Below are 17,762 nucleotides of genomic sequence, written 5' to 3'. Positions count from 1 at the left end.
AAAAATAAACCATTGTTAGTGAAATATTTGATTGACATTGATGACTTTACTCTTGCAATATTCTTTCTAAACTTCGAGTGGCTGTCTAAGGATTAATCATGTCACAAACACTTCCTCAACCAAGAGGCCATCTCTACCTTTAAGTGATCATCACAGTATGAACACTTCGTAACTGCTAATGGATTTCATACTCCAGACGGGAAAAACAGGAGGCAGGAGAAATGGGATAGGTCTGTCCACTTTCACGCTGAGACATCCTAAGCCCAGGTTTGAACTCATGGCTTCACAGCTCCAAATCCAACCCTGCCCAGTGATGCAGCTGTAATTACCCCTTCCTGTAATATAAGTTAATAATGTTTACAAATAACAATAATAATAAAAAATCATTGAATGAAATAGCTATTGGATACTGAATAATTGTTTGCAAATGTTGTGTTTTCCAGCTCTACATTTTACAAACTGTGATTATTTCAGTTGTTAGAGGAAATTCTGTTAAAACAAAATAAAATTTAAAATAAAACCTCTGTTTTACTTTATAAAGCATAAACCCTATGTCTGAGGACGAATGGGACTTGTGGAAGCTGAAAGACGTTAGAATGAGTTCAGAAAGCAGCTGCAAGGCAGTGTATTTTATGAAGTGCTTTCTCTCCACTTGAAGACTTGCTTCCTAGACAAGCAGGTCTTAATGGTGTTAGAGTTGCATTTAAACATTTCCAAACAGGCTTTGATGTTCACACTTCACGGAGGTGAACGGGATGTTGGGGAGCAGATGTCCTGCTGCTGTTGTTTGGCTAGAGATAGGCTGGGCTTTAACAGCAAACCAGCAGCACATCGATTCCCACTATCAAGATTTTCTTTGCAAAAGAGAAATCTATGAGCTTTTAGAAGTAGCTTAAGCACTACGGGAAGCAGCTCAAAGATTAAAACGCCCTGGCGAACCCTCCTCCTGATTAGTAGAAACATTTTTCGTTGTCGCCCAAACAGAATCTATTTAATCGGTGTCCCAGTAAACAGAAAGCCTCCTTAGCTGGGGAGATTAGAGCAGATGAGCCACCCGTGCTGGCTGTTCAGAACCATGGCACCCTCGCTGGCTTTACTGGGCACACACTGGGTGGTGGTTCTGCTGGAATCAGAGGCTCAAAACGACCATACGAGCAAAGCGTATGAGAAACTTTTGGGTCCACACCCTCGTTGGACTGGAAATTTTGTGATAAAGGTTCTTCTCATAAAACTTCTGGGAGGCCCTATTTGTTTTTAATACAATGGGACAGACACTCCGCTGCTATAAATCAGTGCAACTTCACTGCCTTCCATTTAGACCAGCTGAGTGTGCAGTGTTATACACAACCGCTTCGCCCACGGCACTGGGATCCCGTTCATTGCTTTGGCCTCTGGGCCCTCTTTCCTTTGTCCGAAAATCAAATCGCCACCACATTGTTTAGGGGATCCCTTTCTCAGCTTGCGACCACGAGGTTGGCAGTTCTGCTCCTTGGGCCAAAGCTGACCAAGAAAAGCAGAATAGAACAAACAATCCAACAAAAAAATCAGTTCCAGGTTTTGCATCTCAACATGAAAATCCACACTTTTATCTAAAAAAAAATCACATTTTACTGAACGGAACGCATTCCTCCATCTGCAGAGCCAGTAAGCCCAAAGGAACACTCCCTGGCATCGGTTTCTCCATTTGTTTCATACAGATTCCCCGCCCCGCACGTACAAAACAAGCTGGTCTTGTCAAATTATGCTGCGAGTCCTGGAGTTCATATTAATTCCTGTTGATTTCAACCAATGCTTTGCCAGAAGGACTGCAGGATTAGGCTTATCATTTTCATCTTCAGTAAACTGTAATATACTTAACGGAATAGCGCTGACTCTCTCCAGCAAGATGCCCTTAGGCTTACAGAGCTGGGACTACATCCCCTGTCAGTGGGACATTTCTATTTCCAAGGGGGCCACTTACTGTAATTCTACTACAAATACCAAAAGTGCTGATGCTTTTCTAAGCAAACCCTTAGATACGGACATAGGACGTGCTTGCAATTTTAAGAGATCATCTCCAGCTTTGGGAAGGTTCAGGTGGAAAATGACTTGCCACTGCAGTTTGGATACCTGGAAATTTACTTTACAGTTTGTTTTTTGTTTATTTTTTATAAGACTAGTAAATAGGCTGAGACTTAGGAGCATATTAGCTAGGGCAAGTATGCTAGGGGTTACTCTTTTCTTCAATCCAATTGCATTTCTCTTTCTAGTTCAGGCTGGAGAGATGTGAAAGAAGAGCAGCAATGCCATGAGACGTCAAGCAGCGACTCACTAAGCAAACTGAAAGTAATGTCACAAGGCTGAGACCGACCTCTCTCCCTCAATATCAACACCCTTCTGCAGCGAGATCTCCATGAGACACGAGGGGGAAGCATCTGGACCCATCTCTCCTGCGTTCAGCCCTCGCTGGCTTTACCTTGCAGAGCTGCTTCTTTAAAGCCGGCTGGAACAGCGCGCTACCCTCGCCCCGACCTCTCCCGGGAGCTGGATGCCGCTTGGCATCGCACCGCTGGTCTCTCGACGTGCCTGGGCACACGCACCGGCAGCACCGCCGTGGTTCTCACGGACCAGCTGCCGCAGTGCCAGGGGCTGTTCTCGCCGTGGGCCGTCTATCTGGATGCTCCGGTGGGCGAGAGCACGGCTGGCCCCGTGCCGTGGAAAACGAGCGTGCCAAGCCAACCTCTGCCAACGAGAGCCCCAACTGCCGGCTCTTCTGCACAGCCTCTCAGTGCCCCGGCTGCTGCCAAAAACACGGGGCAGCTGTTGTGTCATAACCTCATCGCAGCCCTCTTCACAAGAAATGTAAACTAGTCGGACCCTCAGGAAGAAAGAAAACATTCTCAGCTGACCTTTAAGGGAGGGGGATTGCCGCAGAAGAGCCAGTTTGGACACATCTCAAAGAGTTCGGGAAGCAAAACACCAGGCGAAACAGCATTAGGCTCCAGCAGCTTTGCATGACTCCAGTTAATGCTCAGAGCTGGGGGAGGCCTGCTTCCCACCGTATCATCCCTCCCCATAACACCTTCATCTTCAAAAAGCACCATCTCAAGGAACAGGATGGACCTTTGACCACAGCAACAGCTGCCGAACGAGCACTGGGGTCCCCACTAGCACACACCAGAGATATTTGAGAAGTTCCTGAGAAATCCACGTGTTTGCTGGGAACTAGACTGCGGAGTAGTGCGGGTAAACGGCGGTTTTCAGCTTCTTCCCGCTGAGAACAGAATCGCTTTGTGAAAAATTTCAAGCAAAACTGAACGAAATTTCTTTTCGGGCGCTCCGTTTGGCACGTCTGAGCCGCTGCAGCACGATCTAGAATAGGGCTGTTTGTTTACTACAGTTTGAAACTGTGTCATAAAATATATATGATGTGAGTAGCCTAGAAACACACCAAGATCTCAGAGGCAGAATTGCTCTGAGCCTCTTTATTAAATGAAACATCCATTTTCTCCCAAGCAGAAATCACAACGGTATCCATCATAAAAATGATCAATAAAGCACTGGGTTGCGACTCCTGCTGTCTAGTTTAATTTTGTTATTGAAATAACGGTTTCTCAGTGCATGGAATTTCCTGGGGATTAATAACAGACATCAGCATCACAACGCACCCACCCCTTCGCCTTCCTTATTTATTCCCAGAAAGCACCCGCTGCCCAAACCGTAGGAACCAGGATGAAGATACTTGCTAGCAGTACGCACGCTTGCGCCCAGCTGCCTGTGGTACGACCATCTGAATCATCCGCAGGTGATGCTGAGAAGCAAAAGCTGCCATTTATTTTTTTGGGAATGATTTGGGTAGATTTCTGGGAAAGTTTTTTGAGATAATACTTTGGAGCCTGTCACATCTGACTCATTCTAGCAACCAGGAAAAATGGAGATAAGCTGCTTGCGCGGGAACCTATGGAGCAAGGTCTATTTGGGAAAGACATTTTCAGTGCACAAATTTCGAAGTGACTTGAGATTGCAGTGCTGATCTGAGGACAATTTGGGCATATGCTCTGCTTTGGTTTACCTTATACTTTTTTCTGTTGGTATTGTTCAAGTAAAAAATGGAAATAAGTACTGGGGTTTGTTGTAACTAGCCTGAAAAATGCAACACATTTAGGCAAACAAATCCACAAATGAGATCATCTAGAAGGATTAGTTTCAACTCTCTAGACCCATGACTGATGTCCCTGGTGTGTCTTTTGACATTAGCATTGCTTTGAGAAGTCATTTCTACACCTAGACCAGAATTTCCTGACAAAACTCTTTTCCTGTTGAAAAACACTGTACTGACAAAGCTAAACTGTTTATGAGGAAAGAATTGTTCTGAAAAATGTCCCTTCTGTAGAAATGCCAGGGAGAAAAGTTTCAAAATTATCACAGAATCCCACTTCGGGTTTTGTTCGTACTAAAAACTTGACATCATCAGTTAGATAATGGCAAAAACTGGTCTAAAAACCCAAAATACATTCAAGATCAAAATCAAAGCTTCCATTAAATTAGCTAAGTGAATTGCTTAGCTGTTAGACTTAATTTGCAAATCCATTTTTAAATCCATTCAACAGCTTGTTTTCTGGAAGGGTGGAAATGGGAGCTTGCAGATGGGCAAGAATTTGTTCAGTACTGGACAATTAGTGTGGACACATGAGTCAAGGCATTGCCTTGCACAAAAACAAGTCAGTGGGAATTTCCACTGGTGGCCTTGCTGGGCATGGACTCGGCACTGTAATCCTGATCCTTCCGGAAATCCATGGCAGTCTTGTCCCTGGCTATGCTCAATTTGGGATTAACCTTTAAATGGCTCATACCTTTAGATGTGTTGAAGTGTGAACGCTGGAATCCTGAGTCTCAACCACACAGACACTTCAGCGACCTTGCAAAAATATTGTTCACCCTCCCATGATCTTCCTAGCAGATGAGAAACCGGAGCTTGGAACTGCTCCCCACCACCACCCCCTCTTGTTGTCCAGCTTGTGAATTTTATTAGCTGTCAACGTGTCAAACTTCCACTTAGCTGGACAGCTGCGTGACCAGCCAGACTCTGAGGCCTGCCAATAAAGTTTAACAGAGCTATCAGCTTTTCACGTGCAAGAGATGACGGTATGTGAACACTCAGGTATCAGAGGGAACGACTGAGACTTGGGCAAGTTCACCTTCCACATGGTAAAGCAAAGAGAGGTGAGAAGGAGAAAGAAGCAAAGAGATAAACAGGTCTGCTGCTTATTTTTGTTGAGTGCTTGCACAGCGATTAGCAAAACGGGATTCCAGTGCAGGGATGGTGTGTGTATAGGACACAGTAAGAAAGTCTGATAGCAACACCTGCGCTGCGATTCAGAGGCTCGGGTGGGATCCAGCTGTGCTGCAGACAAGTGGCACTGAGAGCCAGAAGATGGATGAAGTGATGACCAGAAGGCTGCTCTCGAGTCTCTTGTGTGACTATGGGTCACCAAATACTTCTCATACGTCTGCCTCTCGTTTTACATGTCAACATGACAAGCTTTCGGGGACAAGAGAGATTGGTAGATGTTGGCATGGCCCTTAACACCCAGAAACCCTCGTCTCAGCTCGTCCTACTGTTATCACAGCCATCTTTAATCCAAAGCACATCTCTTGACCTTAAAAACTCTGTTGAGACAGGAGTAAGACTATAAGGTGGTAGAAGGTTCTCTGCTGGATGGGTACATGTGTGGATGTGTGTGGCTTTTTTTTTTTTTTTTTTCCACAAGAACTTGATTGACTAATGTTTGTAGGTCCCGAGAGCCAGTAAAAGATCTGCTCTGATATCCAGAAAATTTTACAAGGGGCGGCAGGCTTAAAAGTGGTGGGAAGAAGCTGACTCTGCCAGGATGTCGGAATGAGAAAGCCATCAGGAATGTGCCTCGGAGAACAGCTGCTACTAGAGCCCTGGCAGGAACCTCCACGCAAGCTGCCTGGGAGCAAGTAGGGGGATTCGAATATCACAGCTTGAGACAAGGGAAAGGTTCTCTTTATTTATTTATTTAGCTTTCCCTTTCTGTTTTCGCCTCCCTCCTTTCTCCCAAGCCCTGTCACAGTGAGGTCAGAGAGCCTTGGAAAAGAGAGAACCTGCCACTAGTTTTTGCACTCCCTGCCACTTCAGGGCTTTTCCGTTCCTCTCACCGCATAAAAAAGTGTTACCTAAACTCTATTCTCCCCTAAAACTCTCTTTTTTTAATCTGTTTACCACAGAAACATCTCTTTTTATTTCCTCCTTGACATCTTACATCCATCAACAACAAGCAAGACCAATTAGAAACAGAATATGCAAAACAAAAAGGGGAGAATTTACACTTTCCAACTTTTGGTAGCTTCGTTGCCTAAATTAGCCACTTTCCCAGACTCCATCTGCCCATGAACCCACATGGCTAAAAAGTTAACGCTGTGACTGTTGAACACTCTGGCACAGTCTTTTGACTATGATCAAAACTAGAATGAGTTTAAAGTTTGCCAGATTTCCTTTTTGCGGTCTCCATAGCCACATCTTGAGGGATGATGGATTCAGGAAAATCCAGTACCTCTCAAGAGAAAGCTGGAGGGAGGTGAGAGGGCATCTGCTGCAGTGCTTGGGAAAGAGGGCTAATGGGAAAAGTCTTTAACCAGTGACCATCCCAGGTGTGGGGGGAAATGCCCGTTCCCAGACAGCTGGGGGAAAACTGCAAAAACTTCTGGCAGTTTTGGCTTCTGAGCGAGTACATCAGGCTCATTATCCTGAGAACCGCGGAACAGCAACGACAAAAAACCTGTTTTGTTTCGGAGGAGCTGGTTAATTGACTGACTTTTCCTTGTCTCAAGCCTGGAATACTCTTTCCCTCCTCTCTCGGTGCCCACGATTCAACTCCCGGCTGCGTGCACAGAGACCTCTGTGCCCAGTCTGAAACCCAATCGCACTGGCCGCACGGAGGACGGACTGCTGGGGTCTCCATTTCACTTCTTTAACCCACCACAATCCCCAATCCCTCCCCCTTTCCTTCCCGTTCCCCAAGGGACTCTATTATACCCCCCGATCTGTTCACACTCCTTATCCCTCTGCGTGTTTGCACACACTGCTGACCCAGCCTTTATCTGGAAGACATAAGGGTCTCTGTGTGGAGTTCCCACAAGGGCTATTAATCGTGTAGATGTCAGAGTCCCCCGGCTCCAAACCCTCCCTTCCTGCTCCTCCCCTCTTCTTCCCTTCCCCCCGCCCTTTTTGTGCTCTCTGGAGATCAGGGGGAAAAAAAAAGTTTTACGAAAATTCACACACAGAACTTGCAAACTTTGCAAAATATGATCTGCTCCCCTGGGCAAGGTTGGTAAATGGTGCGATTTCTCCTAAAACACCAAATACAAACACACACACACACACTGCTTCCTCCTAGGCAAACGGAGGAATTTCCTCCAACAGAAAACAGAGAGCTAAATGCCTTGCCAAGTTAGGGAAAATTTGGCTCCTGGTCCCAACCTGGATGGAAACCCTCCAGCTGGTACCTCTGCAACGGGCCAAATCCAAACGGCACATCTGCAAATCCATGGGAACGTGGGAATCTGCAGAACTGGGTATAAGGCTCAGATCCTTGTGGACGTGGCTCCAGAGAAGAAGCACGTTCACGTCACCACCTTTCAACGCCCTCATCCCCAGCACTGCCATCTCCTTCCCCGAGGTCAAAAAGAAGCTGTTGCCACCAGGCTGACTTGCCATGCATGGAGTCTAGTCCTTACCTGAACTCGAGCCTCGGTGAGCTTGGTTCTCTGAGCGAGCTCCTCCCGCGTGTAGATGTCTGGGTAGTGGGTCCTCTCAAAGGCCTTCTCCAGCTCCTCCAGCTGCTCAGCGGTGAAAGTGGTTCGGCTGCGGCGTTGCTTGCGCTTCAAAGGCAGGTCTGGTTCAGATTCGACGTCAGAGCCTTCATCCAGCCTGTTACCTGGGGTGGGAAAGAGACGGGAGATGAGGCTTGCATGATGAAAAGCCATTGGGAGAAAGGCTGTTGGAAGAGTTAAGCATCCCAGCAACGTAATCTTGGTTCTACTGTCATGGTGTCCATCAAAACAAATACTCTGTTTGTGTACAACACAAGTTTTATGCTATTTCTGTAGTTTCCTATTATTATTTTTTTCTCACGTCATAAAAAGACAACCCATGAAAATCAGAACTGTTTGCAGGAAAAGGAATGGCTCAAAGTCCCCTATTCAAATTGCTACAGAGAAAAAACTTCCAGTTGTTGACTTCAGTCATTTCAAGAAATTTCCAATTTTTTATTTGAAATTATGATTTCAGAGTTGCACGTTTTACACTGAAAAAATGTAGAAGCTGAAATGAGCGCATAAAAACGTCAATACACAACACTTTGACCTGTACAGCCTAATCTCCTCTTGTGTTTTGTCAAGTATCAATGTTTAAGACTTAATTTTTTTTAAATCACCTTAGAAAGAAAAAAAAAGAAAAATCAGGCATTTTTACAACTGGGAAAAATATTTCCAGCTCTGCTTCACCTGTAGGTTGGGCTGCCCACAGGTTACAGTTCGTCTTCTCTTAACGTCCCAAATTTCAGCAGGAGTTTTGCACAAGGCCAGATTCCGACAGCATTAAGATGCCATGGAAGTCCCTTTCCTTTGCCTAACTGGTCACTTACTTCCTCCACCTTCACTTGCTCTGGACCTCTGCCATTCCCTTCTCCCTGCCTAGAGCCTGGCACCACATCTATTGCCTCCTGAGGCCCTCATCAAACCCAAATAAATATAGTTGCAATAAGTAAGCCTAGTTTTGCTCTTTTTTTTTTTCGTCTGGAGACAAAGCAGAAGACACAACATTGATATTCACTAAATCTACAGTCAGACCCAGCGGATTTTAGAGGGGACGCACCAAGACCAGCGTTAGCTGTGGCTCTGGTGTTTGCCAGAAGCCTTTCATGGAGCAAAGTTTGGGTTTCAAAGATGCACAGGTTCTCGGTTCCCTGCGGTGCAGATGTTCATGTATGGAGGATCTCAGCCAGGCCAAAACGTTGTGTCTGCCTTTGGGACAGTGAAAAACGTGCCACTGGTTCGCAGCAGCAGAGAAGGAAGAGTATGACATATGAAACCTTTCAGCTAGGTGAGAGACCTGGCCTCTGGCACCTTCTCTCTCATGAAAACAGGAGACTCAGTAAATGTGGACTTGTTTTTTTCCCTGCCAGGCTTGACTGCTGTCTTTCAGAGGAGCTGCACAGGCAGACTGAGCCAGAATCTGCTTAAACACTGTGCTCACAGAGAAGGATTTTTTCTTTTGGGTAAAGCTTTGCTAATTTAGGATTAAAGCAGGACTTACGTACACTCATCTTGACAACAAAGTTCCCTCAAGTTACTAACAGCGTTTTTCAGTCCTCTCCTTTTTGTTCAGCTTCATCATCCAAAAATCTGCCTTTTTCTTTTCAGAGCTGGGAATGGCAGCTGTGACTTCCCCGACAGCTGCTCAAGAGTGGCGGCAGTTTGAGGAGTAGGAGGCAAATATCCCATCGGAGCTCTCTTGTTTACGCTGAGATCACCGCAGAAGGCCATTGCCTTCAGCAACACAAAAATGCTTTTATGTCTTGGGGCTTCACGGGGAGGATGTGGTGCCGGAACTCGGCTGACTACAGTTGTGCTGGAGTCAGAAACTCTGCTGCAGGGGACTGGATGGCTTGCTTTGGGGCAAACACATCACCTTCAGAGGTCTTGCCTTCTTCTAGCTCTGGCTTACCAGCACATCGGGTCTTTAGACACAGTCATCATTATAAATCAGGAACCCTTTACTTCTCACTGAAGTTGGTGAGAAATTCATTTTTTGACTTCAGAGCTGCAGCGTCTGTCCCGCATTTTAAAGACAGTTTTACTGTACACAGCAATTTGTTACTAAATCAGATTTTTGGTGATGTCCGTTTTCAGGGAAGGTCTAGAGTCTCAAGTGGTGTAAGAAGAACATCTGTACTTGAAAGTAACAGCCCTCCACATCTGGATCCCAGATGATTCGGGACAGGTAGAAGCACATATGGACCTTGGAGTACCATGCTGCTTAAAAGCATATCTGGAAACCTATAGCATACAGTAAATTTCTTTGAGTTAATCACTTAAGTCACCAACTGCTATTGGTTTAATTAGTATCTTTTCTGGAAATATCTGGTAGGAAAAAAGTAAGGACAGAGGTGTGTTTGTGTCCAGGATGCCAGAGGGCCAGTGTGAGGAAGGGGAAGGAAAATACACTAAATTTAATGTCATTTAACTCTGCAGCTGAGCATATTTCTTCATAGTTAATATTATAAAGTATTAAAAACTACAAACATATTAAAAACTACAAATATAATAATATTTCTGCATAGTCAGCATGCATGCTTAGTAGCAACTTTCAGCCTGTGAGCTCTGTAGCACAGGAATTGTCATTTGTGGCATGTTTCACACCTCCTGCAACGAAGTCCCAACCTGTTTGGCAAATACTATGGTGACAGCAATGTCAAAGTGACTCTTTTAAGATGTAACTCTTCTCTTGGCTGCTTGATAGCAATGTGGTAACCTCTACCTACAGCTCATCCACTCAATTGGTCCAACTGCTTACAGAGTATACAACAAACCTGGAATTCAGTATCTCCCCAAGTGAGGAAAAAAAAGTCTAGAAAAGGATGTGTAACATTTATCTCCCACACTTCACTTTGCTCCCTTTTTTGGCTGCAAAAGTCTGGAAGGGAAAGCAGCCAAACTTTCTTTAATAGCTTTATGCTCCTGATTTCGGATCCCTGCTTCGGCTACCAAGTTTTGGGAGAGGAAAACTGATTGTCATGAGTAACAATCTGCCTTGTTCACAGCAGCACTGGTGACTGTGCTGGCCATCATGCTGGCTATGGGGGTTACAAGGGTGGAGAGGCAAACCTTGGCACACGAACTGACGTAACGCTTTCTATCCGCGAGCCTCCAAACAGCTCCTGGCTGGCATTATCTCCGTTTCACAACCGTGGCAGGGATGGTGGAAGTCACCCACCTACGGTCACCCTGTGAGTCAGGAGCAAAGCTGGGAAAAGAAGCCACAGCTCCTCGTGCCAAGTCGGAGGCTCCAACAGCCCGACTACAAAGATGAAACCGAGAGAGCAAGAAAAATCCCAGGGTATGTCTGGAACCAGCTGGTGTTAGAATGATGCAGCTGCTGCTGTCAGACACAGATTCATTAAATAATATAGAAAGTCTTTCAGTTGAGACAGACTGCAGTACCAGCCTATTATCTAATACATCCCCTATTGTCAGGGGACGGTCTCCCCTACCTGCCTAAGATGCAACTCAAGGATCTAACAGCTCTTTTCCATTCCTGAACAGCTGAGAACTGCTGTACAAACCATTACCATCATCTCCACGAAGTTTCTGTGCGACGAGTGTTTTTACGAAGCTGCAGGAGTGACTCAAGGAGACTCGCTCGCTAGGCAAGACCAGGGGGATTCATCCAAACCTTGAAGACTTCATTTTTTGTGACACATCCTTGCGTGAAAAATGGATGCAGCAGCATGAGCAGGGGGTGAATCCCAGTTTGCAGCCTCCAGCACAACGGGGCTATTGCCATAGAAATAATCATTAGCATGCGCTGGTAGCGTTTTACACTTACTCAGCATGGACAGCAGCGAACACCCTGTAAACACAAAGGTGGAGAAATATCTAACAGCAGCTTCTTGTGTGGCTTACCGATCCCTACGTGTGATGAAGGATGGGAAACAGCTAGCTGTCTGACACGCAGCTCCCCTAGGATATCATATGGGCTAACGATTGACAGAAAAAAAACAGAATGGAGAGGTGAACAGAGGGGAAAATCTCACGAGAGGACAAGTCAGAGAAAAGGAAAAACTAAGAGAAAAGTGTGTGTATTACAGGACACACACTGATCCCACCATATTTTTTTAAGAGTGATTCCATCTTCATTATTTAGCATAACTGCTCTCATGGCATAACTCAGAAAGGTAAAACTCAAACTGCTCAAAGCTCTTTGCTTTGCACTACTCTTAGAAATAAAGAGACATAGGCTTCATCAGGAGAATGAAAGCAATTTTGCCAGTGTGAAAATTCATAAGCTTTTCCCTCTGCTCAGGGTGAAATGTATTCAAATGTACAGGCACCTTCCTGGAGCAGAGATACAACACGGCTCCTGCAAAGGGGGAGACGAGACCATGTGAAGGGACTCGCTGAAGGTTTGTGTAGACCATCATCAAGTCGCACACCTTCAGGGAGGACGAGCTGGGGAAAACTGCATAAACCAGAATGGTTCTTTCTCCCCATGGAAATGGGCACAGTCAGAGCAAATGTACATGTGTGTGTGTACAGGGTGGCATAGGAAAGGTGACAAATATAAGCCTGGGCTTGTCCTGAGACCCATTCTAGCATGAGGAAATGTGTAAATTATGGCCCACAAACTCGCATTCCTGAATAATGCTGCCAGTTCAGGTTGGGGTACAATTAGCAAGAGCTGGGCAGAGCTCTCTGGAGGGGTTTGAAAGGAACAGAAGCAGACTGGAGCTCGAGGAAAGGAACAAGAAAAACTCTCTGTAATTATGGACTGGATGTGTCCTCCCTCTCCCCGTTCCCTTCACTTCTCTATTTCTCTTCCTCCCCCTCTGCCTTTCTCCTCTCCACCTCCATTCACTGCTTCTGGGCACCTCTTAGCCCTGGAGTTAAATTAATCAACAGGATTAGGTGGAATCGGCCACAACAAGACCCTCCAGGCTCAGACTGAGCCCTTGATGCTCTACAAGGACCTGCTGCCTTGTCTTGAAGCACCTCGGTGCCGTCTGGAAGGATTGGCAGACAGGACCAGACATGAAAACGCATTCATTAAAGTGGGGATCGGATTTTGTTAAAGGGTAAAGGGGAGCTGAACGTTCTCTCCTTCAGTATTTCTCATCTCATTTCCTCTCTCTCTTTCTCTCTTGCTTCCAGCTGCACCATCCTAAAAATTAAATGTGTGTTGGAGGGGAGAGATGAAAAGGGGGAAGGGAATGGTTTGGTGAACGGCTGAGCTATAACTGCACCTTTTGTGCTGCAACCAGATTTAGCAAACTCGCCCTGAGACTGCTGGAGCAATGGCAACACTCCACAAAACCAGTTCTGGAGGTGACTGGCTGGGAAGCTAATGCAGCCACAGGGGAACTTGGATTTAACAGCATGAGAGAAGTAAGAAAAATCTCACTTTGAAGGTACCAGCAAAATCTGAGCACCCCACGTTACAGCCCCACACCAGGTCCTCCCTTCTTCACAAAAAGCTTCCATTCACCAAAGCTGTCGTGCGTGGTGGCCCCAACAGCTACCTCTGCATAAACCTATGCATACACACTTCTCCAGTCCCATATGTACCTGAACTTCAGGTATATAAAATAATCTGAAGTTATTTTACACTAGAGGACAATTAAAGAGTCTCTGAATGTCCTTGAAAAGGGCAGGCTTCACCTGCCATGTGATGCTTTTGCTGCCTGACATTGCCTTAATAAACGGAGCCACGTTGCCACGAGACAGCGAGGAGGGACCCATCTCACAGGTGAAAATATCTCCCAGTTGTGGGTACCTTGTCATGAGGGCCTGAAATAATAAGACATATTATAGCTGAGATCCTTACTGTGGACCTTGGTTGCAGCACACCTGTGGGGCAGGAAAGGTGGGACCACACGCCTCACACTTTCTACTCCCCCAGAAGGAGGTGGGATGAACAAGGATCACCAAGATGCAGCCATCTATTCACAGAGCATGTCCCCTGTGCTGGACCCTGCAGTCAACAGCTTCAGAAGCAAGAGCTGAAACTCTCCCTGACTTCTTAGCATCTGCCTTTCCCTCTGGCAGAAAGCAAACAAAACCCATCAAAATGCAAACAAGACTCTGCAAAGCCTGAGAGAAGGGTGATACAGTGGCAGCGTGGCAAGCACAGAATTGTATTGCCTTGATTTTTCTTTTCGACATGAAAACCAGAACACCCTTTTCTCTCTCTCTCCTCGGAAAATGATGAAGTCCTGAGCTCACAACGAGAGAGAGATGCACACGTGTGTGCAGAATAACCCCCGCTCACCTCCAAACCTCTTCAGCAGCAGGTGGGTCTGCAAAGGGGGACCGAGGTGTTTCAAATTCATCTCTCCTCCGCCTTCCCCCTGCCCAAGCACATTCCCAGGCGCAAAAACCCAATAATCAACACAGCACATACAATAAAGCTTGGGTTTCCCCCTCCCTCCCTTTTCCAACCTGTAAACTCCCCATTCTCCAGCATTTGCTCGTGCCTGCGCAGCTGTATCACAGTTTAACATAGTTTAGAGGGCTGTGGTGTGGAGCAGCGGCAGAAAACGAATCCCATAATAGTTGATATGCGTTTTAATCAAGTAATTCAGCCCAAGCAGAATGATAGTGCCTGTTGGTGGGGTGCCCTTGAATACCAAACAGACGGGGTAGCAGGCCTAGGAAAATGAAAAAGTCATTTACAGCTCAGCTGGGGACTGCAGTGTTCAGCAAAGCATTAGTGTGGGGGCCTTGGAAGATAAAGGTTTGGGTATTTTTCTATATTTTTTTTTTTTTGTATTCAAGCACTGAACTGGCCAGCTGTAACCAAACCACAGACTGAGGTAATGTCCATTATGGGCTTTACAACTTGGAAATAATACTCACAGTGGAGTCGATGCTCTTGAACAGGGAGGCAGAGACAGTGTGTGCGTGTCTGGGGGGAATATAAAAAAGGGGAGGGGGGGTGGTCAAAGAGAGAGGTGTTTCACAGCTGGATAATTCCCTCATCGTGATGAGATCTCTACTAAATGAGCGAGATCATATGCGCAAGGAGAAGCTGCAGGAAGGAGGGAGAAGGAAAAGCGTGCGCACCTCCGCGCGCGTGGGTGACGGGACACCGCCAACCAGCCAGATGACCACGGTGAGAACCACACAACCTGTTCTGGCTTGGAATGTGGTATCCAACAATTTCTCCATGTCTGAATTCGAAAGATTCACCCAGGAGGAGCCCCACGCTCACATGCTAGGCTTGAAGACTCAAAGGTGGTGCAATGTGTTAAGTTCTACCTGGTTCTGGCTGTCCTACTTCCCTGAGCACTTGTCCAAAACTTACTTTCCTCCCAGCTCTTCCAGAATTTGCCTCGTTCATGGATTGGTTTTAGGATTTTAAGAAAACTCTTACACAGGAGTATGTCACCTGGCACTTGACTATGATATATTCCATAGAGTCAACATATATCACCCTAAACAAAAGAATATAAACTTCTCTTTGGTTAGAGTGCCAGTTTGGGAAGCACAGAGGTCCAAAATTCACCTCCATTTTCCACTATAAAATTCCTCCACCTCCTTGAAGGAGCACCTTAGTCTTCTTGGCTCAGTGCTACCTGGGTTCATAGCCACAACCTACAACTAGAGAACTACAAGATTTTGGAAAGAAAAAGCCAGAGAGACTCTGTTTTTCTCAAGACAGTCATCCATCACCAAAAGCTTTTTGCCAATACAAGGACTTTCACTGAGTGAAGACATATCCGACAGCTCTCTGCATTCCTCTCTGATCGATTGCGGCCATTCCAGGTAACTCCAGTCAGGTTGGGAACATACCTTTGCCTCGAAGCTAAACTAGATGAGGGCTTTTTCAGGCCTACAGAGAAGGAATTGCATCCCTAGCCAGATGCTCTTTCATAATCCATGCCACGCATAGAGACCAAGCAAACTCCTTTGCTGACGTACACCAGTGCAGTTCTGGTAAAAGCCAAGAAGCTGCACTCGTTTATCTCCGTGGAGGGACCTGGCCTCGGAGGCTCCATCTACTCTGCATGTGAAAGTAGTAAGAGACATCAGGGCCCCAGCAAATCCTCCGGCAATCAGGGTCTGGCAGCGTAGGTACCAGCTGCGGTGCCCCCACGCAAAGACACATGGTCACAAAAAACACAACATATTCTGTTCCTTGCGAGCAGTGAACAAAACCAAATCATCCAGAACATTTGGAGGAAGATAGGGAGGGAGGGAGGGCGAAAGACAGCCTACGTCTCCAACAGCCTTTGTTAATTCCCAGCACTGGCCTGAACATAAACAGATGGAATATCCATCAACTCCAGTCGTCTTTTCTTTTCTTTCAACTTTTTTCTAGTTCTCGCCTCCCTGCCCCCTCCACCCCTAACACTCTTTCTTCTGGCTTTTGTTTGGCCTTTTAAAGAACCCCGAGGTAATGAGGCCTGCCCCAACTCCCCAGCACATCTGTGAAGTCCATAAAAGGCCCCTTTTTCACTTCAATATTCATAGCCGCGTGCTTGCGGCAGGCGCAGGATCCAGCGGAGGGCTGAGCAGGAGGGACTGCAGGGGCTTTGCTGGCTCCTCTATGTGAATTGGAACGATGTAGTTAGAGGCATCAATAGTGCTCCCAACTTCGGGAAGCAAAGGGAGACCAGCTGGGATAGAGGCAGAAAAAAAAGGCAGGGAGAAGAAAAGGTCTGCTCACTTTCTCTGGATTTCTCCCTTTTTTTGCTTTCTTCCCTTTTCAGCTTCATCTCTCCAGTTGCCTTAAAACAATTTCTTGTAGACGCAAGGAAGTTGATGGAGCAGCGCAAGCGCGTCCTACTCAAGGGTCTGAGCTGCACAGGAGAACTCAGCACAGGTACCCAGGATGCTGGAAGTCTGCTGGCATTAAGGATGAGAGATCAGATCCTTTGATAACCACCTTGGATTAAAAATCAAAGCAGCAGGCAGACCCAAGCCAGATTACCAGCGTACGAAGCCAGGCCCTTTATCTAGGCAAGAAAAGACCAGTGTGTATATGGTACCTGGGGTTGAAAAAACCAGTAGCTGACTGTCCAAAGGGTAAAATTAAATGTACATACTTAGCTTGATACTCTGTGCTTCGTTTCAGCACGGTTCCTGGCAGAAGTGCTTAGCGCTTGCCTGGGGCAGCAGTATGGTGTGGCCCCGAGTCAGCGAGCAGCCTCTCTCCCCGGTGCTCAGCCCGAGTCCCTGACTCTCACCCACTAAGTTCATGCCATGTCTTGACCAGGTTGAAGCTCCAGCTGGGGACCAAGGAGATCACAAGGAAACCCCGGTGATGCCCAGCTTGCTGCAATCCCACTCTTTGTGCTCCAGCCGCGGCCGTTTTCCCCCAGCAACAAGCGTACATCACACCACAGCTGCTCTAGTGAGGGGGTGGACCTCCAGGAGCCCGTTACAGCAGTTTGCCTCCTCATTCAGAGCACAACACAATATCTAACAGCTCCCCACGTGCGTCACGACCACCCTCCAAGGGTGCCTGGAAGTACAAATACCGCAATAGAAAAGACACTGCACTATTCAAACACCTTTGTGAAAATAACGCTCAGATCCACAGGAGAGAGACTTGGAACTGACTCCAGCCAGAGGACGGGTGTCCCTGGGCAGTTTTGCCCTTATACCTCAGTTTTCATCTCGAGAAATGTGTGCGCTTCTATCCCAGGCCCGATCCCCCATCCTTAATCTATCCCAGTACTTTTTATTTGGCAATTGTCCCAAAGCTGACTGAGCAGAAGCACCATAGCTGTATCTCAGATGCTGGTGACACCTAAGCAAAAGTCACCTTTCTCCAGATCTGGGCTGGAATCCACTTGGTGTAACACGTCCATCAGCACGCCGTGTAGGCGCAGACATGCCATCTCCGATGTCTAGCGTCCTAGCGAGGCGCAGAAATCCAGGTTTCACAGTTTCTCATCTCTGACAACCTCTGCTCCCCCTGGCTTTGTCCCAGCACGGCTCTGCTCGTGTACTTGAAGTTCTGCCACCCCTTCTGT

General features: G+C 46.6%; 1 protein-coding gene across 4 annotated transcripts in view; it reads right to left on the bottom strand.

Moving 5' to 3' along the window:
• PAX7 (paired box 7) overlaps positions 1 to 17,762 on the bottom strand; it is a 99,647-nt gene that overhangs the window by 42,943 nt on the left and 38,942 nt on the right. For all 4 annotated transcript variants that reach the window (XM_086625530.1, XM_086625532.1, XM_086625531.1 and 1 more), the window contains exon 5: positions 7,741 to 7,940. In XM_086625530.1, the coding sequence (XP_086481656.1) occupies positions 7,741 to 7,940 (200 nt within the window). The remainder of the gene's footprint in view (positions 1 to 7,740; positions 7,941 to 17,762) is intronic.

Source organism: Tauraco erythrolophus, chromosome 23 (assembly GCF_009769465.1).
Source record: "Tauraco erythrolophus isolate bTauEry1 chromosome 23, bTauEry1.pri, whole genome shotgun sequence".
NCBI lineage: Eukaryota > Metazoa > Chordata > Aves > Musophagiformes > Musophagidae > Tauraco > Tauraco erythrolophus.
Note: the sequence above shows the minus strand (reverse complement) of the source record. Positions and strands in the feature narration are given on the sequence as shown.